General features: G+C 32.9%; 3 protein-coding genes across 5 annotated transcripts; 2 read left to right on the forward strand and 1 right to left on the reverse strand.

Annotated features, from left to right (window-relative positions):
* The first annotated feature begins 1,301 nt into the window (after positions 1 to 1,301).
* LOC111297301 (UDP-Glycosyltransferase superfamily protein) lies at positions 1,302 to 3,410 on the forward strand. 2 transcript variants are annotated; one of them, XM_089741210.1, is made up of 2 exons: positions 1,424 to 1,555; positions 1,900 to 3,205. In XM_089741210.1, exon 2 carries the CDS (start codon positions 1,953 to 1,955, stop codon positions 3,096 to 3,098), a length of 1,146 nt encoding a protein of 381 aa, XP_089597336.1. In that variant the 5' UTR covers positions 1,424 to 1,555; positions 1,900 to 1,952; the 3' UTR covers positions 3,099 to 3,205. The 2 variants fall into 2 exon arrangements, with proteins under 2 accessions (XP_022747723.2, XP_089597336.1); XM_022891988.2 differs by having other exon boundaries at positions 1,302 to 3,410.
* A 1,422-nt stretch (positions 3,411 to 4,832) lies between these two features.
* Positions 4,833 to 10,790, reverse strand: NUDX26 (nudix hydrolase homolog 26). 2 transcript variants are annotated; one of them, XM_022891121.2, is made up of 6 exons: positions 10,475 to 10,788; positions 10,314 to 10,364; positions 8,969 to 9,061; positions 5,993 to 6,087; positions 5,252 to 5,366; positions 4,833 to 5,146 (listed from the first exon to the last, which is right to left on the reverse strand). In XM_022891121.2, the coding sequence occupies exons 1-6, from the start codon at positions 10,709 to 10,711 to the stop codon at positions 5,081 to 5,083; spliced, it is 657 nt and encodes a 218-aa protein (XP_022746856.2). In that variant the 5' UTR covers positions 10,712 to 10,788; the 3' UTR covers positions 4,833 to 5,080. The 2 variants fall into 2 exon arrangements, with proteins under 2 accessions (XP_022746856.2, XP_089597337.1); XM_089741211.1 differs by lacking the exon at positions 8,969 to 9,061 and having other exon boundaries at positions 10,475 to 10,790.
* Positions 10,791 to 12,923: 2,133 nt separating this feature from the next.
* LOC111296691 (exocyst complex component EXO70A1-like) lies at positions 12,924 to 23,314 on the forward strand. Its single transcript, XM_022891119.2, has 12 exons — positions 12,924 to 13,198; positions 13,293 to 13,388; positions 13,712 to 13,917; positions 14,710 to 14,961; positions 17,710 to 17,848; positions 17,918 to 18,130; positions 19,034 to 19,239; positions 19,986 to 20,186; positions 20,274 to 20,373; positions 21,968 to 22,077; positions 22,212 to 22,358; positions 22,795 to 23,314. The coding sequence occupies exons 1-12, from the start codon at positions 13,037 to 13,039 to the stop codon at positions 22,910 to 22,912; spliced, it is 1,950 nt and encodes a 649-aa protein (XP_022746854.2). The 5' UTR covers positions 12,924 to 13,036; the 3' UTR covers positions 22,913 to 23,314.
* The last annotated feature ends 3,313 nt before the right edge of the window (positions 23,315 to 26,627 follow it).

Genomic DNA, 26,627 nt, shown 5'->3' on the forward strand with positions numbered 1-26,627 from the left:
ATTTAAAAAAAAAAACACTACCTCCAAAAATTCAAAAAATCATACCATAATCGCCTAAAAAGACTATCACAAGCAGAATTACTATAATTCACTTAATGCTAAAGCCTTAGCTTGAGCCTTTTCACAATTCACACTTCAAAAATAAAAAACACACAAAAGGACCCTTTACTCATTTTTGAGAGTCGAGAATTCAAACTCAGAAAAGTAGTTGACAAATTACGTTTACCCACCTTAGATCTTTGTAAATGGTTGAATAACTAAAAAGAAATAAAACACCAAGAAATTCAAGAGCCCCAGTGGTGAGAATGATCTTGGTAGTCAGGGAAAAGTGTTGTAAAAGTCAACTTAAGGAATTCAAGAGTTGATATACTGGCCTAGAATATTTACCTGGAAGGAATATAAGGAGCGTCCAATATTTGATGAACCAACGGATGAATCGCTGAGTCAACTTGATCCTAACTCCTTGGTGGCCATGATAGGACCTTCAAATTATAGCTCGCATTCGATCGAGTTTGTCGGATTCATCATCTGAGATCAAGATTGAGATGCTGTTCGTGTTGAAGATTAAAGATGACATTAACGAGGAACGAATATTAGAAAAATTATAGAAATTTGAATGGAAAAAATGGAAATTAATGTGTATGGACAAGGTCAAAATTGGGATTTTTGGGTATAGTGTTTTCAATTTGAAAAATGATTGATTTAAAGTCTGGCAATACTTTTGGAATTGGAAGAGCAACACCGACGCTTGTAATGAAAAGCTGCGGTGCAATAGGCTTGCAGCAAGAAACGAGGTTACAAGAGTGAAAGATGAAGGAAGAGAGTTAGGATTAGACTTTTTTACCCAATACTTTAAGATATCAAGCGATTATCAAACACGTTTTATTCATTTCCGTCAAAAAAAAAAAAATCCTTAATCGAACAATTTTGAAAACTATTAGATTTGAATCAAATTAAATATTACATCATTGAGAATTGGACGAAATGTTGAATTTTAAATCGAATATTTATCCTTTCTAATCCTTAGGACATGAAAGTTGGAGTACAATGTATCTCGTGTTTATTTTTTTTTTTTTTATTTCTTGTCAATTTCTTATCCAATTACAAGTTATATTCATATTTGAATTTTCTGTTATGTTGTCGAGCATAATCCGAAAACATTTGTTTCTTAATCGAATCAAATTAAAAATGATAATCATAATTTAAAGAACGATCAAACGTAATATTTTAAATTGAATATTTAGTTTTTTTTTATTATTATTATTAAAAGTAAACAACAACCCTGGTCCTATCCTGAATTGTTCTGGGTGTTTGGAGCGGGTCGGGTCTCCTGAACTGTTCTTCTCCTCCTCTTGTTTTTTTCCGTTTCCGTGTCCTCAACATTTGGTTTCTTCTTTTCTTTTTAATTTTATTTTATTTTATCACTGATGATCCTGGTTGGGATAACCGTATCTATCGTTCCATCAAACAAGCAAATTATAAGAAAATTCTCTTACAATCAACATCAAAGGTATTTACAACAACTTTCCATTTTCAAGAGCAATTAGGGTTTCAGGTAATCTTGATCTTTCTCATGCTGTAGCTGCAGTTCATTGTATCATATATTTTTCTTTGCCAGCCATTTCTTACAGATTTGGTAATGTAAATTCAATGCATGTGATGAGATGACCCCAAATTTCAAGTCCTTCATCATCTATTCTTCATCCGTCTTTATTCTGTTCCTAGCAATATCTTTTAGTTTTAGCAGAACAGACTACTATAAAATCAAGCACTTGAAATTGAGCCTCAGTTCACGCCACCCAACCTTCTTTCAATCCCTTTTATCATTTCTGTTCAAAACCCGAAAACCCATCAAAGCCCACTCTTACTGTGTCCTATGGATGGCTCCCTTCCTCTCAGGTGGTGGGTATAGTTCAGAAGCATGGTCTTATGTTTTAGCACTCAACGAATACATGAAAAATCTCCAAAACCCAAGTTTCAAATTGGCTATCGACCAACATGGTGATTTAGAGTCCCTGGAGTTTTGGGAGGGATTGCCTCAAGATATAAGGAATTTGGCAATTCAGCTTTACCAAACAGAATGCAGAATAAATGAGACCATTGTCGTTTGCCATAGTGAGCCTGGTGCTTGGCATCCCCCATTGTTTCAAACTCTTCCTTGCCCTCCAACTGGTTATCGTGATTTCATGTTTGTCATTGGCAGGACTATGTTTGAGACTGATAGACTGAATGCGAGACATGTTAAGCGTTGTAATAGAATGGATTCTGTTTGGGTTCCTACTGAGTTCCATGTGTCCACATTTGTGCAAAGTGGTGTTGATCCGGCTAAGGTTGTGAAAATTGTGCAGCCTATTGATGTCAAGTTCTTTGATCCTTCCAAATATAAGCCATTGGATATTGCTTCCAAAGGGAATCTGGTTTTAGGTGAAAAAATTACCAATTCAAATCCTGGGAAGGAGTTTGCATTCTTGAGTGTCTTTAAGTGGGAGTTTAGGAAAGGATGGGATGTGTTGCTCAAAGCATACTTGAAAGAATTCTCCAAGGATGATGGGGTGGTTTTGTACTTGTTGACTAATCCTTATCATTCTAGTAGAGATTTTGACAACAAGATTGTCCAGTTTGTGGAAGATACTGGTATGGAAAAGCCAGTCAGTGGGTGGGCTCCTGTGTATGTCATTGACACCCACATAGCTCACACTGATTTGCCGCGACTGTACAAAGCAGCCAATACATTTGTGCTTCCATCAAGAGGAGAAGGATGGGGAAGGCCTATTGTGGAAGCCATGGCAATGTCCTTGCCGGTAATAACAACTAATTGGTCAGGGCCTACTGAATATTTGACAGAGGAGAATAGCTATCCTTTGCCAGTAGAAAGAATGAGCAAAGTAACAGAAGGACCATTTAAAGGGCATTTGTGGGCTGAACCATCAGTTAGTGAGCTTCAAGCGCTTATGAGGCATGTGATTAGTAATGTGGAGGAGGCCAGGGCTAAAGGTAGGCAGGCGAGGAAGGACATGATCAAAAGATTTTCTCCTGAAATTGTTGCTGAGATTATCGCGGGTCATATACAAAATATACTTAGACAAATGACAAGATGATGTATGATGATTAATCTTTTGATTTTGTGATTTTATATACAAAATATACTTGAGATGATGTTATCAGTTGCAGATTTTGTGATGAGTTACTGGTGATTTTGCAAGAATTTACTTGTTTAGCAATTAGGCTATAAAATTAGAATTTTTATGTTGCTGATCTCTCCCGTGGAATTGATTCACTTGAGGCCAATCTAAGGCAGTATGCAATTGTAGTCTGCTTCGTTTGATGGCTGTTCTTCTTTGTGGCACGGCATTTTGTTAGCCCTTTGATAATGGAAACCAGAGGAATGAAGAATTTTATCGTTTAAAGGATGCTGGTGTTTATAACTAGATGTATTCTCAGAGATTCAAGGTATATTCCTACAAAAAGTTAAAAGAGTTTTTTAGTGACACAGAATTTTGTTTACAAGATTCCAATCCCATTTTGTTTTCAGAGGCCTACTTCAGCGAGTATATTTCAAAAATGCTTAAATAATCCTTTGCTGATTATCCTTTCTTTTTTACCTGCTTTTGTATGTTTTCAACTTTGTTTTTTTTTTTTTTAAATATATATATATATATATATATATATATATATATATATATATAGGAGGCCATAACCTAAGGATAGAAAAAGAGATTACAAGTACTGGGATTCAAATCTTAGGCTTATTGGATGCTATTTCTTAAAGATGGCTAAATGGACGAACTGAGTTAAATTTTGAATTTATGTTTTCATCGTCGTTAGTCTTCCATGATTAACATCATGCTTATGTCCAAGAAAAGATTTTTCCTTAGACTGATGTACCACTATTATGTGTACAAGGAAGATTATAAATCTAGTGATGAGATATTCCATGCTAAAGAATGCGTTATAGTTAACAAAGCTTCTGCAAATGCAAAAACTTTTTGCCTATAAATTCTACTCTTGTTCGGATTTGTTGGACTTTCAAGATTCTCCCCCCCCCCCCCCCCCTTTTTTTTTCTGTTATAAGAGAATGTTTGATTCATATTAATCTTGTAAGTGCTTCAAATTACAAAACAAAAGCAGCCCCAACTTATTAAACTCGACCTATTTTCATTCTTTCCAAAATATAATCATTTTTTGTTGGTATTGACCGTAGAAATTATACTTTTTCATGTTTGAATGAAATTTTTTTGATTAGGAATGCTAGAAGTTTTTGTTGATGTAGGATCTTACCAAGTGAACTTTTTTTTTTTTTTTGGATTTTTTGGATGCTATATTTGGCCTTGTTGATTCCGAAATATTATTCTATTTTCTGATTTGATATTTAATAATTTTTTTGGTTGACTGAATTTTTTTATAAGGTTAAGAAACCTTTGTATGGTTACTTCATTAAATATGCTGATAAAAACACAGGTGACAAAGGATATTTTGTAATTTTTTTTACGTTTTCTTTTATAATATTGATATAAATACTTCGATATAATTTATTTTGTTATAAAGAATTACATGTTTGAATTAACAAAAATTATATGTTTGATTATTATATATACATATAGCTTCCTTTTAAATATGTTTAACTTATAAAAGGAATTACCATAATAGATTTCATTTTCAGTGGGGATTTGAGTAAAATGATCATTTGAGGAAATCGTATTCATGACCAACCAAACAGGACAATTTTGTATGCAGGCCAAGTGAACCTATCACAAATATGACATTAGCGTGAATCGGCCTTGCTAATCTTTTAAAAATAATCATATTCCCAAAAACTATACAGAACAAGCAGATTATAAGTTGTGTTGAATTTATTTATTATTCAAGGATAAAATTCAACAACAACAAATTAAGTCTTATATCTCGTAATTTGAAATTAACCATATGAAAAATAAAAAATAAAAATAAATAATGTTAAAATCTAAATAAATAAAGTAATTTTTGAATCTAATAAAATAAGACGTCCCCTGAGAGATTTCAACTCTAGTCCGACAATACCATGTACTCTGCAACTCATTCAAAGTGCAATTGCAACAAGATCTTATTGGAGGTAGGGTGTAAAAACTGACAAAACTTCTTTGTAAACAGGTTTCTTGAAATCGGCTGCCTGCACAAAATGGAAATGAACAGTAACTAATATATAGACAACGGATACAAAGTTAGCCAATCTGCCTTTAATTGATACAAACTAGTGAGAGTAAGGAGTACCCACGAGCTCTAATATTTGCTCTGGTGCCATCCATGACCATTCACCAAACTCAGGTTTCTCAGTACCATCACCCAAAAGATTGATTTCTTCCTCCTTCCCAGTGAATTTAAGGAGAAACCTGTTTGTAATGGTCAATTTAAAGCATGGAACATCAAAACAAACAGGGACCTTTACAAATCATAACAAAAAAAAAAAAACAGTAGTTGGAGGACATATCACGTCTGGAACCAGTGCTAGCATGTGCACATTAACATTGCAGAATAAATTTCAAAACTTTTGAGTGGATTTGAACTTGCTTCTGCTCTCTACCAAAATCAGATCCAAGTCAAAATGAATGACTGGTCTAACTTCACTGACTGAAACTCGAAAGTTGAGGCTTTACATTGGCTATGTAAGATAGACAAACAGCCTCCCTATTGTTTCTACCATCTACCAAAATACAATTCAGAAATCAAATTACTGGTTTCAGTTCACCCATCAGAAGTTGAGTTGTGTGATGGCTGTGTAAGACAGACAAAGGGCATGAATGCATGCATGGATATATATATATATATATATATATGTATGTATATGTATATGTATACACGGACAATTGGGGTTTATTTATGCATACTTGAGTCAGTATACCATTTATCATTTGTAGCCTCAATCTCTACCAACCTAATACAACCAACTTAAGTTTCTTTCCAACCCGTTAATACCTATATCACGAATTACCTACTTTAAGGGTAATCAAGCACTCACCACTTTTGAGCTTGACCTTTCCAGTCCGAACCCCATTGATGTTTCAGTTTTTCCCTAACTTCGGGTGGGAAGTTGTATGTCAGCCAATAAGGTACCTACAAGGCAGAACCAATAAGCAGACACACTCATTTGGGCAAAAAAAAAAAAGCAGACACACTCCAGGTAAGCCATGAATGAGAAAAGTACAGAATTAGAAAGAAATGGAGAAAGCAAATCTCAATAACAAGTGCAAAGCATTACATTTAGAACACTAATACAGTAAAACTCACGAACCTAATAGTTCCCAATGTATAATTCAAACTTGAACATGTCAGAGCTGGACTTCCGTGTATGTGTGCTAAAAGGAATTGGACATTGATGCACAATGGCAAAAACCTCTATAACTAAGATGCCACTAAAACTCTTTCTCACTGTTCATGTACCTACTAACAATAAAAACACATAAACCCTCAATTTTCATTTAACCTTTTTTTTTTTATATAGAACTTTCAATTGCAATCGAATCGTTATATAAAAAAAAGGAATAAATATCAATTATTTCAGTCTGTTACAAGTATAATACAATAATTGTTTCCTTGGTAGAAAGCTCCAACTGAATTTTTCTCTGTTAAATCAACGTCTATGTGAATCTATCCAAAAACAGGTTGACTGCATGTTATCCTGCCTATCAAACCCTTCAAAAGTCAGGGACACCCTCCGCTTTTTTAGTAGTCATACTCTATTTATGATTTTACTATCATCAGGTTAGTCAGACCTTAGCCTAGCATCATTGAGTTCCAAATAATGAGTGTAACGTAAAAATAAGAAAACAGAATGATGGTAGGAGCACTGACTTCATCCAAATGGTCAATAAGTTCCAAATAACACAACAACAAATCCGTACTTTATGGTTCAAAAAGTTTTGCCCCAATTCATTACAAAACAATCAGCACTTAGAATGGCTGCTAGTCAAATTTTGGGTGTCAGCACATCCAGTATTGCAAAGCCATATCATAACTGATTAATTGTCAAGATGATCTTGAACCATATTGATTATGCATGCACAGAAATTTTTGCAACTTGCTCAGTTTATAATTTGAAATGTGTTTTCAAACATCAATGCGAGGGGATACCTTTACACATTGATGCACTAGAGACAAGAGTATAGACATTTAGGTTTCAGAGCTTATTAATTCAGAAGCAGCTGCTAAAAATGTTTGTGATGAGCTCAAACAAAAGATTAAGAACAGGCTAATAAATAACAGTTGCAGAGAGTAGAAACAGAGAATAGAGGAAGGAAAGAGCAAGGAAAGATAGAAAGGAAACTAAGAGAGGAAAGCACAATATTCTCTGATTCAGTTCCTGAATGTTTTGTAACGTTCACTGATGGTTATGATTCTTTTAACATTTATCCAATCATAAAATTATTCATTTATTTCACCTGCAGAGCGCATGTGGCATAGGACTAGCATCTTGAAGGCCAAATTAATCAGAACATTTGGACTTATTTTTTCGAATTTCTAATCCTTTCCTAGAAGAAAGTACAATCTAAAAGCACTTATGTCCCCCACTCCCTAGCTTGTGTGCAGCAGCCTGTTTCACTAGTAATATCAGCAGTGTAAAAGAAAATACCAATGCAAATCTTGAGAGGAAAAAATAAAGGACATACATTGGCTTTATAGCCGTGTTACAAATCCTAAATATTCTGTAGCTTTGAATGGTGGCCTACTTGGATATTTTCCTGGTGCAAAAGGAGACTTACAAGGATTGTGACCCTCTTATACAGAAAATTACAAGAAGGATAAATAGTTTGGCTCCCAGAAAGCTATCCTATGCTGATAGACTCCAGTTGATCCAGTCTGTACTTTTTAGTATGCAAAATTGCTGGTGTCATATCTTTACACTTCCAACAAAGGTGATTCATAAAGTCAATTAACTCTGTTCATCTTTCCTGTGGACAAGCAAGAAGGGAAATGCCAGGGGAGCTAAAGTCAGTTGGGATGCAGTACGTTGTCCTAGGAGTGAAAGTGGCTTTGGTTTGACAAGCTTAAAGATCTGGACTAATGCTTGAATTCTAAGACACATTTGGTCTCTCTTCGGCAGATTAGACTCCCTTTGGTTGCATGGGTGCACGCTAATCTTCTTAAGCATAAGAGCTTTGGCAGGTTGCAATTCCAGGTTCGTGCAGCTGGAATTTGATAAAGCTCTTGAGATGCAAGGATAGTACTAGACCAATGTTTGCAAATGGTCCTGATTCAACTATGCAAATTTGGCTGCCTTCAAAACCCAGGGATGCTGCTTCTATATGGAATTGGTGGAGAACTGTCAAACCTAAAGTCTTACTGCATAGGTTGATATGGTCTCCTTATCATATTCCATGGCATTCTTTCATCGCTTGGCTTGCCATCCTGGACAGACTACCTATTCTTTCCAGGCTCAGTTCATATGGGATTAATATTCAAGGCTCACGGCGTTGTTTCTGCAGTGAACCAGAAGACTCTAGGAATCATATATTTTTCACTTGCACATTTCCAAACTGATATGAAGGAAGATACTGCAGCTCTCTTTCATTCAAAGGGACCCTGGGGACTGGACAACAGACTTCAATTGGGTTGCTGATACACTTTAGTAGAAGTCACTCTTATCCTCTATCCTTCGGTTATCCTGGTCTCCCTACATCTATTATATTTGGAAGGCTAGGAATTCTTGCAGATATGCTTGCCAAGTTCCTACTCATGCATCTGTGCTTAAACATATTATGGAGGATGTCCGAGTCAAGATTCCAAGTCTACCTGCTATTGCTTCATTGCATAACAGGGGATTGAGTGAAAGCTGGGGCCTCAACATCTGAATATTAATTGTAAACTGTTTGGTTATTGTTAGTACCATCTTTTAAGTATGCTATGTAGCAGGTTCTTCCTTCTTCTTTCGATGGTGAAATAAAAATTTTCATTTAATAATAATAATAATAATAATAACGGACATCTTAAAACAAACCTCTGCAAGAACTTCTGCTGAGCTAACACCTGTTTCTTCCCTTAATTCTCTGAGAGCTGCAACTTTTGGATCTTCACTGTCATCAATCCCACCCTGTGCATCATTAAATCTAAGTAATGCAAGTTCATTTAAAATTTTATATCCATTAAACAGCTCTTATTGCAATAGAACTTGAAGTTTCAAAGCATAGATAACTACAATAGATGACTCAGTCATTCAAAAGGCACAACTTCTAATGCAAAATGGAGTTCCATACTGGAGGCAGCCGAGAATGTTATTGAAAAGGACCAAATAGATGGACGAGAAGAAGCTAATTCAAACAGAATTGAATGATTACAAGATAGACAATGTGACATTAGCCAACTCTTTTTCTTTTTTTTTTGTGATTTGTAGAAATTATCAGGGTGTATACTATAAAATCTCAAACACTCATGATGGTTTTCTGTTTTCACAGGTCAAATGCAAGGAAAAATAATCATATATGTAGAGCACTGCTATGCATCCTCACATAAAGGTCCATAATGTAAATTTAAATCTCTGGAAAAAGCCATAAATAAATGAATGTCATGCCTATAAATTTTCACTAGGAATCCAATGAAAGAAAGAAACTTTTCCCTTACTTTCCTGCTGATTTGGAGGATTGGAAACTTGAACTTTTCAAGGGAAATGGAGGAGCGTTGACAATCCCTCCTTTCCCTCCCAACTCAAAATTTATCCAAACAAAGGAGAGGTTTTCCCTGTTCCTCACCTTTCCTTGCCCTTCCCTCCCTCAATCCAAAGAATTTCTTTAAGTTAATAAAAAAAAAAAAGAAAAATGCTCTTATGGATGCAATTAGGGGTGTATACCAATCAAACTACTTGTTATCTATTCATGTTCAATTCCAAAAAAAAAAGAAACTCCACTTGTTCATTGTCGAGTCAAGCTCGAACTACTGAAGTAATGAGTCGAGCCAAATTCAAGTTTAATATCCAACTCAAGAGCTCCTGAACCTAATGGAGCTTTTATTTTTTTAATATATTTAATGTGTGTGAGTGTGTGTGTGTATAAGTAAAAGACAAAAATGTAATGTTTAATTTCAATATTTATAATTTTACCGAGCAGAATAAAGCCTATCAAGCGAAGCTAAAGCGGCTTAATTAAATTACGAGGCCAAGCTCGAGTACAAAAATAAAGTTTGATCAAGCTCAAGGCAAGCCTCCAGTTTTCAAGTCAAGCCAAGCTCGAATTTGTCAGACTCGATTCGACTTGATTAAACCCTAAATGTAATCAAAGCCAGTTCATTTTACAGGAATAATATTAGAAAGACAAACAAATTTAAAGAAACAAAATCATAGGAAAAGGAACCTGTGGCATTTGCCAAGCATTGGGAATATCTAGTCTCGATGCAGAAAAAATCTACAAAACAGAGAAAAAAAAGAAATGTCAAATGAATAAATTCATTATATAATATAAAACCTAAACAAAAAAAATCTAAATTGAGAGGAAAAACTGCATGTTATAAAGACCTTTTTGGAGGAATTGATGAGACAAATGCCCACATTTCTCCTGTAACCTTGAGGAGGAGCTTCCATGGAGGATGATGAACAGCAAGTACAGGAGAATGGAGTTTGAGGCTTTTGATGGTTGGCAAATTTAGAGGAATAAGAAGGGTATTCCGGGAAGAAACAAATGGGCTTGGAAGGAACGACGAGAAGGGCACGATGGAGATGGGAAAAAAGGAAAAATGACCGGCATAAAGCCATTACCAATTACTTAAATATTTTTTCAGCTTCCATCGTCTTTCTTATAGGATAGAAAATGCTTAGCCATGTACATTGTTTTTAACAAAACTCAACTATATTTGTGTTTATCGGGCGATAAACGGGTGGGATCCGATCTGTGATGGATCATTTCGGATTGAACCAAAATAAGCATCTTATAGTTTGGGTCAATTTGGAAATGGGTTTGAATGATTTTGGGCTTTTTGCTTATTTCAGTTCACTTCATCTTTTGAATTTTAGATTTGACTTTAGTGGCACCCGTTATATAACTTTCAGCGATGATAAAATCTTTTAAAAGAAAATGAGTATTAAGGCTCTATATATTACTATTAATTGTAAAAACTGTGCTATAGTTAAAATCATCGTCGACAATTGTTCTACAATCAATGTTATGCTTACGATGATGTTGGCTTAACTGTCCATCAACATGTCTGATATGAAAAATAATCATATGATTGTTAAAGTTTTTAATAGGATTAAAATAAAAATTTTAAGAGATATTAAAATGCATCTATAAATTATGTCTTACACGTTTAATATAAAATTTTAAGTAATATATGTTTTTCCTTTATATAGATGCTTGCTAAGGAGATTGTGGATTCATATAACAAGTGTTGTTCTCTTTATATTACATCAAATATTAAGTTCAATATTAAAGGTTAACTTGTTATTATATCTTGGAAGAAGAATTTATTGGTGATCCAACCTATGAATACACCAAATATGGAAGCGTAGGAGGCTTTAAAATGCTCTTATAAGTCCTTCAAACTTGCCAATGTTGCTTATGTGGGCAAAGGATCTAAATCATGACTCCCATGTTCATCTGCTAACACAAAAATTGTGATTAATCAAGTCATTGGGATGGATTGATATCTTAAAGCTGGACTTGGCAAGAACCTGCAAAAAATAAGGGAGTTTCCAAAAATAATAGACAATAGTGAAATTTTTTGATTTGAGGTATGAGCCAAAAAGATGGGAAATGAAGAAGATGCTAGCAAAGAAAGGGAAAAGAAGATGGCAAGTCTGAAAGGTTATGAGCTAAAATCCAAAATCCCTCAACTTTATAACATTTAAATGTCCTTTTGTATTATGCTTCTAGAATGCTTTTCCTATATTGGGCAATCGAATACCTTGGCTCAAGAAATCGACTGCCTTCAACTAGTAACTAGGCATTCAAATGTCAATGTAAGGGCATCTAAATGTCTCGGCTATAATCATATAAACCAACTCTTTCATGCATCCAAAAACTTCATCAAAACTTTAATATTATTTGTTTCTCGTACCATTGACTAAGTTATCATACTTAATTAATCTATATTTTATTATTTTAAAAATCTTTCTACCAATTTATCAAATAATTATGTACCCTATAATATAATATATATACATAATTATTATGAAATTTATTTTGAAAGATAATACATTATTACATTTGAAAATTTTAAATTTAAAAAATATATATTTAAATTATCATGAAATTCATTTAAAAAGATAATGTATCCATGTTTGGCAAATGAATACGTTTTTGATGGCTAAAACCAAAGCTTTGGATATGTAATAATCTTTTAAATACATTTATTTGCTATTTTAAATAAATACATCCGAATTTTGAAAGATTTGACTAACTAATAATTTTTTAAATATATTTATTTATTTGATAAATAATATACAATTAAAAATTTTCTTATGTATATTTCAAAATTTTTTATATGTCAAATATAAAAATCATCCATTTAAATGTCCATATAAATAAAATCTATTAGATAAATTTGTATCTTATAATATAATATAATATATAAGGCGTGATAAAGATATGAAAGAATTAAAAAAATTATTGAAAAATGACCTTTTCAGTTAAAATTTCATATCTTTAGAATTTTCTCTTAAATTTTAAAATTTTTTTATTTTTTCCCAAAAAATAAATAATTTTTAAATTTTTTTTAAAATCTAATTAAAATAAAATCCTTCCTCCATGCAAGCACTCTCTTTAATAATATAATAATCCTAGCTCAACTTGACATCGGTTTTGCTGGTCCTTCAGGTCTTTGATTGATTTTGACCATAACCGGCTTGATGGATAATTAAGGACCGGTAAGGCTTCTGGTTTCATCTTGAACCGGCCGGTCCGGTCCTAGAACACTGACACCGTGTCAAAGACCGAAAACAAATACACGGAAAGAGGAAAGTGTCTGCTGCTGAAAAAAGAAATTAGAAATGTCAAACCGTTTTCCTCACCAATTTCAAAATAAACTATTGTTCTGATAATACTTATTGACAGAGGAAGAAAGAAAGCCAAGAAGAAGAAAGATGGGAATAGCAGTTGTGGGTATGGATTCCCTAAGCGAGAGGGCAGCGATGATGAGAGAGGCTTTACAAAAGAGCCAAACAATTACAGACAACGTTGTCTCCATTCTTGGCTCCTTCGACAGCCGCCTCTCCGCTCTCGAGACTGCCATGCGTCCTACTCAGGTTTCCTTTCTGCTTTTTCCAACATTTTACCTCCAATTCAACACAGATCAGGGGAATTTTCCTTATGTTTTCTTTGTTGTTTTGAGTTATACAGATTAGAACTCATGCTATAAGAAAAGCTCATGAGAATATAGACAAGACTTTGAAGTCTGCCGAAGTTATTTTGGCACAATTTGATCTCTCTCGTCAGGTTAGCCCTTTCTAACAATTTTCTTACTAAAAAGAAAAAAAAAGTTGTAGATCTATTGCTTAGCTTTATCTTAGTTTATGTTTGATTCAAACCTAATCCACGAATTGTGGAACTTATTAATTGTAAGAAAATTCTTTTCTCAAATTATGGAATTTTTTTATTATTATTATTTTTTTTTTATACTTGAATTCAGGGATTTGATGGTTACTGAAACTAAGAGTTCAGGACCATCAACATGCCACGTGATTGCTGGCAATAAAAGCTAGCTAGATATGTTATTGCATTTGGATATTTTATTATTGGTTCTTTGAATTTTCTCGTAGGCGGAGGCTAAAATACTTAAGGGGCCGCATGAGGATCTAGAAGGTTATCTAGGAGCAATTGATCAGCTAAGAAACAACATTAGCTTTTTTAGCAGCAACAGGCACTTTGGGAATAGTGATGGGGTGGTTAACCAAGCTAATACTTTACTTGCTAAAGCTATTTCAAAGCTAGAGGATGAGTTTAAGCGGCGGTTAAATTCTTACAGGTTTCTGTTCCTAACTTATCAAGTTCTTTTGACTTTTGTGTTTATTTTCTTCTGAATTGTACAGTTAACAATTCTTGGCGTGTATAACCTATGCTTCCTGATGAGAGGATGACTTGTAGTCTAGCATTGAAAATTTCTGTCATCAGATCTTTGACCTTTGTGCCTAAAAATCAAGCCCTGTGGCACCGTTGTATATTTCAACTTCCTCATGTGCAATAGTTTCTTGTTATTAATATCGTAAGCAATTGCATGGATGTTTTGAGTGTGCTTCCTCCATGTTTCTTTCATTTGTATTGTGTGAGAGTGGGCATGTATGTGTGCTTTGAGCATAATTTCTGTCATGTTTCCTTTTCAGAATATGCAGAGAAAATGCCATAGCCTTATTATTAGTCTGATTGAAAATATAGTTAACAGCTATCAGGTTGCGATCCAACTGGTCTAATTTGCCAAATTATTAACTGATAATGTTAATACTGCTAGCTCCCTCATCCTTTGGTACTGATTCTCCCAATAATTAGTCCGGTATTACATCAAGCATTAACTGGGAAATACTTAAATTTCTTCTTTTATCTCTCTCTCTCTCTCTCTCTCTCTCTCTCTCTCTTTTTTTTAGTGGAGTTTATTCTTTTCAGGGAGTTTAACACTAATCTATTAAATGGTTGTGTTCTCAATAATCTTAGGATAGGATATTTCAATTTTTAAGTATTTATTTTTGAAGTTTGCTTAATCTTGCAATTGTCATTATGTTTTATTCCTTCCATTTATTTCTTTGTCTTTATAATTGAATTTCAGCAAACCTATTGAGCCTGATCGTCTCTTTGATGGCCTTCCAAATGAGCTGCGTCCATTGTCACCTGGAAACCAAGGTGATGCTGGTGGCAGGGGAACATCCCATAACCAATCTGAGCATCAAAACAGTGAGTTGCAAACTGCTGTCTATACTCCTCCCACTCTTATACCACCTCGGATTATGCCATTATTGCATGATCTGGCCCAGCAAATGGTTCGAGCTGGCCACCAGCAGCAGTTAGTCAGGATTTATAAGTAAGACTTTCACTCTTAATCTTTAGTTATTTATACTTATATATTCTCTTACTTGGTTAATTGTTTAGACTTAAAGCCATATAATCATATTTGAACAGTTAAATCATCATAAGGTTTGATATGATGCTAAGGTCATTTCAATTGATAAGTGTCTTTATTATTTGCTCGGAACAATTCCCATTTCTGAGTTTGTGAAGTGTGTGGAATAATATTCTTGTCTTTGTGCAATGACCAAAATGGGAAAAAACATTTATATAACTGAATTAAAAAATGTCTTAATACCAAGTTTGTTGGGTCATCTACATAAGTTTTGTGTACCACTAATAGATATTTCAAAGTCTAATAAGATGTAACAGCATTCCTACCATGTTGTGGTGCCACTTCAATAGAATTTCATTTCTGTCATCATAAATGAATAGAATTCGAAATATATAGGGCATGTGGTAGTATAATGATTCGGAGGGAGGTCCAAGTTTAAAATGGGCTTGCCACTGTTGATGTATTAAAGTATAATAAGAAACTGCTTTTGCACATTTCTGCTTCAAAATATTTTGAACTTGCTTCTGATTTATTTTGGATTTCTATCACCTTTGAAAGCTAGCATATTAAATGCCAAGTTAAATCTTGTGGTCAGAGATGGGAGGTGGGAGTTCATTGGAACATTATTGCGAGAAGGTCTAACTTAATTAAGTAAAAGTGGTGAACGGGAGGCTGGGCAATGGTGATGGGGGAGAAAAGTCATGTATGTTATCCAATTATATTGGTGCAATTAGGGAGCTAATCTAGATTAAGTCTGGAAAAAGACTCCTTAATCTCCTTCCAAATCAATAACGTCAAAATGTATCTTGTTCTTCCATGTGAGAGCAGGATAATGTCATTGGTTGGTCTAAATCTCCAACCTCAATCGTAACTTCAAAGAGAACTGAGTCAAACTGTTGTATGGTTAACCATCTTGTGTCCAACTACAGCCTATTCTTATTGGCCTGGAACCAGAATATATTGTTGTCCAAGATTCTGCCTGGATCTAAACTAGGCTTGTGACCCTAAACTTTTGCTATTAAGGAGCTATCTTTTCTACTTCCAAACATGGACGCTTGATAAGATATGAGATGTGGGCAATGAGAAAACTATACATTCCACAAGGGATTTTGGAAAGAAAAAAAGGGGGGGGGGGGGGGGCTGCTGTTGGCTGTGTAAACAGCCCTTGACCTTAACCCCCTCATAAACACATATGGTGAGGGACACTGCAATGGCCGGATCCTTGTGGAATAGTTGGGCCTTGAGGCCCTGTAAAGGCCCATTTTTTGAGTCCAGTTAGTGGTCTTAATAAATCCTATTTTAGGTGGGGTTCCTTAAGGAATTATGGGTATTATCTGGAGTTAATTGCTTTTGTATAGGAGGGAGATTTGTTAATTGTTATTTTGCTTGAATACGGGTTACAGTTGGTTTTGATTGGCGGAGCCCTAGCAAATATTTTCACAAACACTTGGCATATTCAACATAAAGCTTCAAACACAGTGACTTCAGCCTTCCATAATCCACCAAATACACAATTATTCAGTATGATGCAAATTTCCAGCATGTAAATCCTACAACATAACTATCTTCACTGAACTAGTTTTGAAGGCTCAAAACACCATGTGAGCAACAACAAACTACAATTCATATTCAAGAAAAATAACAATAAAAAAAAAAAAATCAGATTTTGGACTTTAGAATGCATTAAATATTATCATTGAATGGAGAATAATAGTTCTTACATAGAAAGTTTGAAGCTTACCTTACAACAATTTTATGCTTTTATCTATTTCTTCATCACATTTTCTGCTTTTTTTTCCTCTTGTTTTTAGTGTATATTTCAATTCTTTCCAGCCATATTTTTGTGCTTTTAGAAGTCCTTTTAGATGTTAAAACACGGGCCAAAGCCTATAAACTAAATTCTTAATGTAAACATGAATAGGCCAACTAGTAAAGCAAAAAACAAAGTGAATACCTAACAAAATTGGGTTTACAACCCAACACAAACATGGGGCCAAATTGCATAAGCAGCTCAAGGGTTCCATCTGCAATTTGGGCCATTCCAGTGGTGTTGTAGAGATGTGGCTTAAGCCATGAGTTGTGTTTTGGAACCAAATGCATGAGCTGCATTTGGTGGGGCCTAAAGTCACTGACTGCAATGAGAGCTGCATTTGGTGGGGCCCAAAGTCACTGAGCGCAATGAGAAACATAGTCTTAGCAAAGAAATGAGCATCACTATTTCCATCCATTGTATATATATTCAAGGAGAAACATGCCATGAAAACTTTCATCATGTCCTTTGTCTTATTCAGGGTTTCCTTGTAAAATGCTGGGATTGCTTTAAGCTTTGCAGTGTCTTTACAACTGTTAAACAATCACTTTCTGCTATGACATATTGACATTAGACATCAGTCTTATCAACATAGCCTCTACATTGCTTGCCATTGCTTGCCCAATTCGTTCTGGAAACATTAGTTGCTGCTTTCGGACCTTTACTATCATGAAAGAAACGGCATTTCAGACACTTCACACTTCCACATGTGGTAAATTACATCTGAATGCAATTTTAGAAGCTTCTTCCAAGTCATTGTGATTATTTAGAAGTGTTGCCTACAATAGACTTATACACTGTTAGTTTCCTTAGATAAATTAACTCATAGCTACAGTTGTATGGGTGATGTCAGTATTGTTTTGCTTGCAACAGATCTAACATTTTCATTCTTTTCTCAGAGAAACTCGTTCTTTGGTTCTGGAAGAAAGCCTTCGCAAATTGGGAGTTGAAAAACTTAGCAAAGATGATGTCCAGAAGATGCAATGGGAGGTTTTGGAGGCAAAGATTGGAAATTGGATTCACTTCATGCGTATAGCTGTAAGTAGCATTGTGGAATATGAAGAAATTTTAATCAACATGCTCTTGTGACCAGTTATTTTCGAACAGGTCAAACTACTATTTGCCGGAGAACGAAAAGTTTGTGATCAAATGTTTGAAGGATTTGATTCTCTTAGTGATCAATGTTTTGCTGAAGTTACCACAAGTAGTGTTTCTGTTCTACTTAGTTTTGGCGAGGCAATTGCAAAAAGCAAGAGATCACCGGAAAAATTATTTGTACTTCTAGACATGTTTGAGATAATGAGAGAACTTCACTCTGAGGTATGGTTAATATGAAAAACTCTTGTAGCGTGGTCCAATGTCATTAAATTGAGAGAATGGGACTTAGGAAATGGATAAAATAGATGTGCCCATTTTATGTAGTTCGGTTTCAGTTAGGCTGGATCTGGAATTTTCTAGATCTTCCATATTATCTAAATTACTAATAATATGTGGATCAAATGGAACTTCTGATATTTTATTTTATCTTGGCCAAACATGCACCCTACAGTATTTCACTGAATTAGAATAGTTCTAAAATCAGAAAGAGGGGCTGCACTTTGTTTTATTTTTATTCTTTATTTCTCTTTGATCTCTTTTTTGTTCACAATAAAAATTATGACAACAAATGGCTTTCATTGTAAAACTATGACTTTCTATTAGATCTTCATTTTCCTTGATCAATTTGTTGTTTATAATCACTTATATTTACTGAGCATTGAAGTATAATCGGAAAATTACTTCCGATTAGAGTTCCTGAAACTATTGTTCAAATTGATGTGAATCTATTAAATTTTGCATTGTTCTAATGATGTTAAAATTCATCACCAGCCTGTAACAAACGGATACCTTCCAAGTCATACTTTTATATTTTATTCTTTTGAAATTAGATATTAAGATTTTAAAGTATTTTCTTTCATAACTTTCTTATGATTTCTTCATATATCTCATAGGTTAGGTATGTAATGGTTGTCAAAGACTTTTGTATGAAAATACTAGGTAAATTCTTCAAAATCTATGATATATACTATCGGATTTCACCTGGTCTTCCACCTAGGTTGACAATCTAGTGGCCAAATGATAATCAGGTTTAATGTGTAGCCTTCACTTTCCTGCTGTAAAGGTGGGGCATACTCAAACGGTGCTATTACTTTTTATTAACTTAGTATATGGATAATTTTGCAGATCCAAACAATTTTCAAAGGTAAAGCATGCACTGAGATTAGGGAATCTGCATTGGGCTTAACAAAGTGGCTTGCCCAGACAGCTCAAGAGACTTTTGGTGATTTTGAAGAAGCAGTTGAAAAAGATGCGACAAAAACTGCAGTTCTGGATGGAACTGTTCATCCTTTAACCAGCTATGTGATTAATTATGTAAAGTTTTTATTTGAGTAAGTTCTGCTTTCTTCAATTTGTAGTTTATTATTCTATCTATTTGGGCAATGTTAATGCATGCTTTCCATCCGCATTAGTGTATAAAAAATTCATCATACTTTAACCCTTTCTTACTCTCTCTCTCATGCTTGCACAATTGCGCACTAGCTGCCCCTCTTTTTCTTAAAATTTGCATTGTTATTCATTTTTTTTTTTTTGTATAAAATTGTTTACGTTTACTGAATGGTTATTTGTTTCAAATATTGGTTGAAGGAGCTAGTACTAGAAATTCTATGATAGAAGATATTCCAAAGTTTGTTGGACGTTATCAGTGATATGTAATCTGATATATGGATAAAATAACTTAATCCAATCATCCTTCATCGAAAAGAAGATAAAGAAACTAATCAACTTGTCTATCTTTGTGGTAATTACTTGCTTTGCTCGTTTATGTGATGCTAATTGTATATTGCTTTTTCATTGAAACAGATATGCATGATCTGTGATCTTTAAAACTAATATATATTTAGTTCTAGTTTTAGCAAATGGGAGGATTGGACATTTATGAATGCAATATTAACCATTTTCATAATCAAATCATGATATGATCATATGATATTTCACTTTGTTTTGTTCTTGAAGCCAATTTAGTGGTTCAATGTTATGATGCTTTGGTTGTGTTTTTTCTTTTTGTTGCATGATGCCATTGGCGATAGATATATTGTCACTGTTGAACTGACAATCATGTGTTGAATTCCCGCAGCTACCAATCAACGTTGACACAACTTTTCCAGGAATTTGAAAATGCTGATGGTACGAAATCTCAGTTGGCTTCTGTAACAATGAGAATTATGCAGGCTCTTCAAACAAATTTGGATGGAAAATCCAAGCAGTACAAAGATCCTGCTTTGACTCACTTATTTCTCATGAATAATATTCACTATATGGTGAGATCTGTGCGCAGGTCTGTTTAAATCTGAATTTTCCAGTACTTTAAAAGTTGCTTGTTCGTCTTACATGTGGTACCGATACTTTGTAATCTCTTGTTTAGGTCTGAAGCCAAAGATCTGTTAGGGGATGATTGGGTCCAAAGACACAGGAGGGTTGTGCAGCAGCATGCAAATCAATACAAAAGGAATGCTTGGCAAAAGGTATTTTTCTGATGACCTGTTTGACTGGACACAATTACAGGATGAATTTGGCACTGTTCCTTTATTGATGTTCCTTGCTAAGTTATTCAGAAAATTAATCACTCATTTATCTCAATAGACTGCTGATGATAAGCTATTAGTTTTGGACAGTTGTGCATGAAAAGATATTTACAATTTAATCATGTTAAGTGCTTTGATGTGTCTTTAAACTGATGCTTAAGGAACAAATGTCTGCATTCAGCATACTTGCACAGGGGTGAAAATGTCACCTATTTGGCCATTGTTCGCTATGTATTATCCTGTCATGTTGTTGTTTGCCCATAGAGCAAAACGTTTTATGTTTGATCTCTATCTTTCCCAACCCCCGACCCCCGCCTTTTATTTACTTTTTTGGGGTTCTGGAATTAGGTGCATACAAAAGTAGAAATTGGACATAGGTGTTTGGTGGAGTTAGGTTTGACTACCATGATAGTTTAAAGTAGGTTTTTCCTTTCCAAATATTCTTTGAAAAAGCTAAAACTCCTATTGCCTTTTTATGTTTTTCATTTATAAACACGTTCTTAATCTATAGTTAAAAAGGTTATCTTGAGGTTTAATGTGTTTCATTCTTATCTAAAAGGCAATAGGTATTTTACACGCTTCATAGGTGGAAACTTTTATTTTAAAATTTCTTTTAGAGACATATATGGTGATGATCATGTTTGATGTTATATATACTTTAATATATATAGTTGTCTACTAAAAAAATCTTTGAATTTGTTCAGAACTCCAAATGCCAAAACATCTGCACATATTTCGTAATACTCCTTAAGCAAAAATAATTCTTGTAAGGACTTTTCAATGTCTCAATACACGAATAATAAATCTTTGACCTTTGAATATAAACTAATTTGGACCATACGGTATAACTAAATTTGATATATAAGGACACTAAATTCTCCATGTAGAGACTGTTTAGACTCCATGTAGAGACTTGAAAAGTGCCAGCTATACGGGCCCAAAATTAAGAAAAAATCTAAATTAGTGTGAACGAAATAAGGTATTAACCAAGTAAAATGACGTGCTGCAAGATTCTTGTTGTAAATATAAAGTCTTGACAATCTACCATTATCTCAAAGGGCTTATTAAAAGGCTTGAAACCCTATGAAATATTTAATCTTTGCTCAGGAAAGTGTTAAATGACTAGTTAAAAAACCTGTTGAAATTCAACTATAAAGGCCAGAATACCTTGATATATTCACTGCTAATGTAGTGCGTACAGTAACATGTACTGTCTATAATGCTATTTACTACCATGCTAAAAGTCTGGGGTCTTTTTAAGCTTTAAGATGAAACATTAAGTACAAATTGTAAGAAAAAAAACCTGACTTCATAGTAAATAATTAGCTGACTTCCCTAATTACCATGGACATTTTAGTCTTGGACCAATTATATCTGGTATAGGTTCCCAAATAAGATAATTTTTTTGCATTTGTAACATGTCTATTGCCTCATTTACATTTTGAAATAGCTTGCAGTTATTTAATGCTTTTAAATTAGTCATTTCCTTATGCAAATTAACTAACTATTTTCTCAATGGCTTTTTCCTCTGTAGATCCTGCAGTGTCTCTCTATACAAGTATTGTCCTCATCTGGAGGTGGTAGTGCACTAGGCAGTGATGGAGGCAATAGCAGTGGAGTGTCCAGAGCATTGGTTAAAGACAGGTAAATTTTAACTGGATCCTGCTCACCCCTCTGGCTTTTTGGTTAATTCCTTAAATAAAAATTTTATATCTGGATCCATGCATTTTATTTATCCTAAACCACTGATCTTGATGTGTAAGTTATTCATGAATCAGGTTCAAGATTTTCAATATGCAGTTTGAGGAGCTTCATCAGAGACAATCTCAATGGACGGTGCCTGATACAGAGTTGAGGGAGTCCCTGAGGCTTGCAGTTGCTGAGGTGTTGTTGCCAGCCTATAGATCATTCCTAAAACGCTATGGGTACATTTTTTGCACTACCGATAAACCTAATATTAGTTTAAACAATTTTGGAAGTCTTATTCATGCAAATGGAGTAACATTACAGTAGTTCTGCGACTCTGTCAATTTGGGTCTTATGCTTCTATACATTTTTTAACTTTCCCTGGAAGCCACGACCTTCTTTCTTCATGTGGTTTTTGTGACACAAGAATGTGGTCTCCATCAAAAGTTTTTGAGTTGTGAAAATGATGGCAAAACTGGTTTGTAGTGCATCTCCTCTTATCTTTGAAGTCACTACATTCGGATGCTGAAGATAATTTTTCATATTTGCATTAGCTTCTTATATGATACCAAAATTAATTAAATGTAACTTTGATGTTTTACGGTCATTTTGAGAATCTGTATCGTCCTCTATTCCAACTTGTTATTCTTATATCTGATTTTTAATGTACGGCAGACCTCTAGTTGAGAATGGGAAGAATCCTCAGAAATACGTCAAGTATACGGCAGAGGACCTTGAACGAATGTTGGGAGAATTCTTTGAGGGCAAGAATTTCAGTGAACCAAAACGATAGTTTTGATCCTGCTGTTTTTGGAAAGAAAGTCGATGAGTTCATGGCTTTTCTGGTAGTTCATATTGTATATCATTGCTTGAATCTTTGTGGTGGTTGTGTTGTAGTAGTACCCTCGAGGAAGATTGTTTTTATCTTTGAGTTGCAAAGGGATTTGTTTGGAAAATAAGCAAAAAGATGTAGATGATGGTGTGTGCATCTGCCAACAGCTGCGAGATTTGTTGGTAGAGTGCCAGACTTTTAGTGCGAATCTGCCATGCAAATTTGAGAATAAGAGCTCAAAATATCTTTGTAGAATGCGGTGCTGCGTGGTTACGTATCCAATGTATATTTGTAATATAATGCATCGTCTGTAATGCATTGAATTTCTGATACATGAATGTTTATTGTGCGAATTTTTTATAACCTGAGCTTATGGTAATTGGTGACGTTATAGTTTAATAAAATAGGTTGATAAATTTAATCATAATACAAGAGAAGCGTGAGCGTCCAAACAATTTAAAATGATCACTTATGTGTGAGTTTCGTATATATTATTGGATCGTTATGATTTGGTGATTGGGTAGATTGATTTGATAAGCTTCTGATGAAGATGTTTATAGAGCTTTAATAAAAGTGATTAAGGTCCACTCTTCAAAATTAACTAAGTGTATTTATTCATTGAAAGTTGCCACTAAGAGGAGTGAAGAGAAAAATATAATCTTTGTAAAAAATTATATTGTTTTCGTATATCAATTATGATTGTCTAAATAGATATATAATATAATTAAATTTGATGTTTTAATATTTACATATAGATTTTGAGATTTAAAAATTATACTTAGTTGTGGTATCACTTTACATGACATTAGGATTCAAAATGTTTTTTCAAATTTGTTTTGAATTAAAAATATTATTTTTAAATTGAAATTTCGTAGTTGTTAGAATCTCAATGTTCCGTCGTTGTTTTTGGGTATTAAATTAGGGCTTTTGCTTCTCTTGAAATAATGATTAAAATGTACCAAATATTTTTGGTAACTAATTTTGTAAAGAAAAAAATTAAGGTTTAAAGATTTCAGTTCAATTTGAATTAAATTTAATTTTTATTAAGATTTGGATATTTTATATGTTTTAGCTTAAATTAATTTTTAAATATTATTATTCATGTGTTTTAAAGTTGAAATATGTGTTTGATTGCATGAAATTTTAATTTTAATTGAGTGATTAGGATAAAACCTGAAATTAGTCTACTATGGGTATTTAATATGAAAATCTCGGCTTAAATTGATGGTGAGTCATTTATGATTTGTTGTATGAGTTTTGTAAATATCCGTGTTAATTGAATTTTAAAAAAATTAATTGCATCAAAATTTAAAGAAAAACATAAAAATCGAAAATAGAAATCAAGAAACAAAAATGGATCTAGCATGGGTATGAACACAAAAATGTATTCTTAAATTCATAGTAATTTATTTGTTTTTGATGCATTTTATTGATTGTGCTTTATATATTCATGTCTTAATTGAATGTTCAAGGGTTTAGTTACATTAGAAATTAAGTTAAACCTACAAAAATTAAAGTAAAACTCAAATTGCATCAAATAATTCTCTTGACGAATCGAGTTGACTTAACTGAAGAATAGGGGTGATAAATAGTGTCGAGTTAATGAACAATATTGATTTGATAAATAGTATTGAATTAGAACATGACCTAGTTAGTGAATAGTGTCATAACCAATAATTGACTTGTTTAGATTTTTTTTGCATTTGTTTTTATGCTATTTGTTAGTTTCAAAATTTTATGTTGCATTTATTTATTATTTTCTTGGAATTTTTAAAAGACATAATATATTTGTTATATAATATTTTTTAATGTTTAAATAATTATTATATTTTATGCACATGAATTCTTTATTTTATTTTATAATAAAATATTTTGGCATAATAAGAGCTTATTAACGGTACATACTCTTCTTATATGGTGTTTAAGATACATGTACTTTTGGCCTAAACTTATGTGCATAAATGGTATAAGTAAAGTAAAATTTATTTTGCTAATTTTTAGACATTCATCTCAATGCAACATGTATTATTTTGAAAGGTAAAGCTGATTTAAACTCTAAAAGATTTTGGTATAGCTAGTACAAAATTGATAACTTTATCTAGTAGTTTCATTTGATTAGATAATATTGAATAATTATTTATTTGAAATAATTAGAGTTTAAAAGTGTTGTCTTGATTTATTTTTATGACTATTTTAGAGTTATACATCATCATTAATTTGTGAATAGAGATGTAAACAAATCAAATATGAACGAATGATCGTGTTTGTGATTTATTCATTTATTTTTAGAGTTGTTTGTGTTTGGTAAAAAAATTATCCATTACATTCAAGCTTGGTTTGTTTAAATGATATGATGTTTGCGTTTGATTTGTGTTAAGCATGTTTGAGTTAAATGTACTATTTGTGAATATTAAATGAATAAATGCTCACAAATATATATAAACGAATATATTTATGAACAACAAAAAAAATCATAACAAAATAAATTTAAACAAATATACAATTATAAAATTAAGAATAAACGAATAATAAATAAATATAAACAAACCATAAATGAACAAGTTTCAAATAAATTTTAAACAAGTTTGTTTGTGAACATAAACAAACCAAATAGATTTATCTATTTGTGTTTGATACGTTTAACAAACGAATGTAAAAAAGTTATTCAAGAGTATTTGTTAAACTTAATAAACAAAAATAAACAAATAAAAACTAAACATTTTCATGAATAGTTCATCGAAAACTCTGTTCATTTACATCTTTATTTGTGAAATTTCTATTGTGATAGATGATACATAAGAATAAATTATGCATTATTAAATATTGATTTATTCATGATTTCAAGACATTTAGTTTTGAATGCAATAAATTTTTTCAGTAAAACATATTCAGTTTAAGTATTTCATAAAGAGAGATCATATAATGATTCATCAAGAGATGCATATTAGTGTCTCACATGGATAGGTCAACTTTTTAATGACCCAAGAGATACATATGGTTAAATATCTTGATGGGAATGATTAAAATGCATACGCTTGGTTAAGTATGCAAAAATAAAATTATAAGCAATCTAAATTTTTTAAAATGATAAATACAATTGTTTAATATGGGTGTTTGGCTGCCAAAGTGGCTTACTTATTAAAACTTGTAAGATTTTCTCATGCGAAGGAATATGAGTATTTTGAAATTATCTTATACAATCGTCTGCCTAAAAGGGGTTATTGTGTTTGATAATTTGAATTAGATATGAAGTATCATGGTTGAGGGTACACTAATCTAAAAGGTTTGTTTGCCCAAAAAAGATAGATTTTTTGAAAACTAAGATATTTTCATATAAGCTTCATGTGAAAAGTACCTAGTAATATGTCATATTTTCTACCTAAAGAGGAGTTTATGATAATTTACTTAGACTTTTCAATTTAATTATAAATAACATATCGTGGATTGATGCTATATATATGGATTATTGTTCATATGTTGAATATTGCATTATTTCGTTTTAAATATTAAAATTGATTTTTGGTGATAAATAAATATTCAAAAGATTAAGTAGCTCTAATTGAAAATGATAAAAATATAATTTAAAACTTAATTAAGTCATGTGTATCTTGGACAATCATTAGGTTTTGAACATTTTCATTGATTATTGTTTAATTGTTTAAAATATTGTATTTTG

This window comes from Durio zibethinus, chromosome 12, assembly GCF_047325235.1.
Source record: "Durio zibethinus cultivar Kanyao isolate XHJ-2024 chromosome 12, ASM4732523v1, whole genome shotgun sequence".
Classification (NCBI taxonomy): Eukaryota; Viridiplantae; Streptophyta; class Magnoliopsida; order Malvales; family Malvaceae; genus Durio; species Durio zibethinus.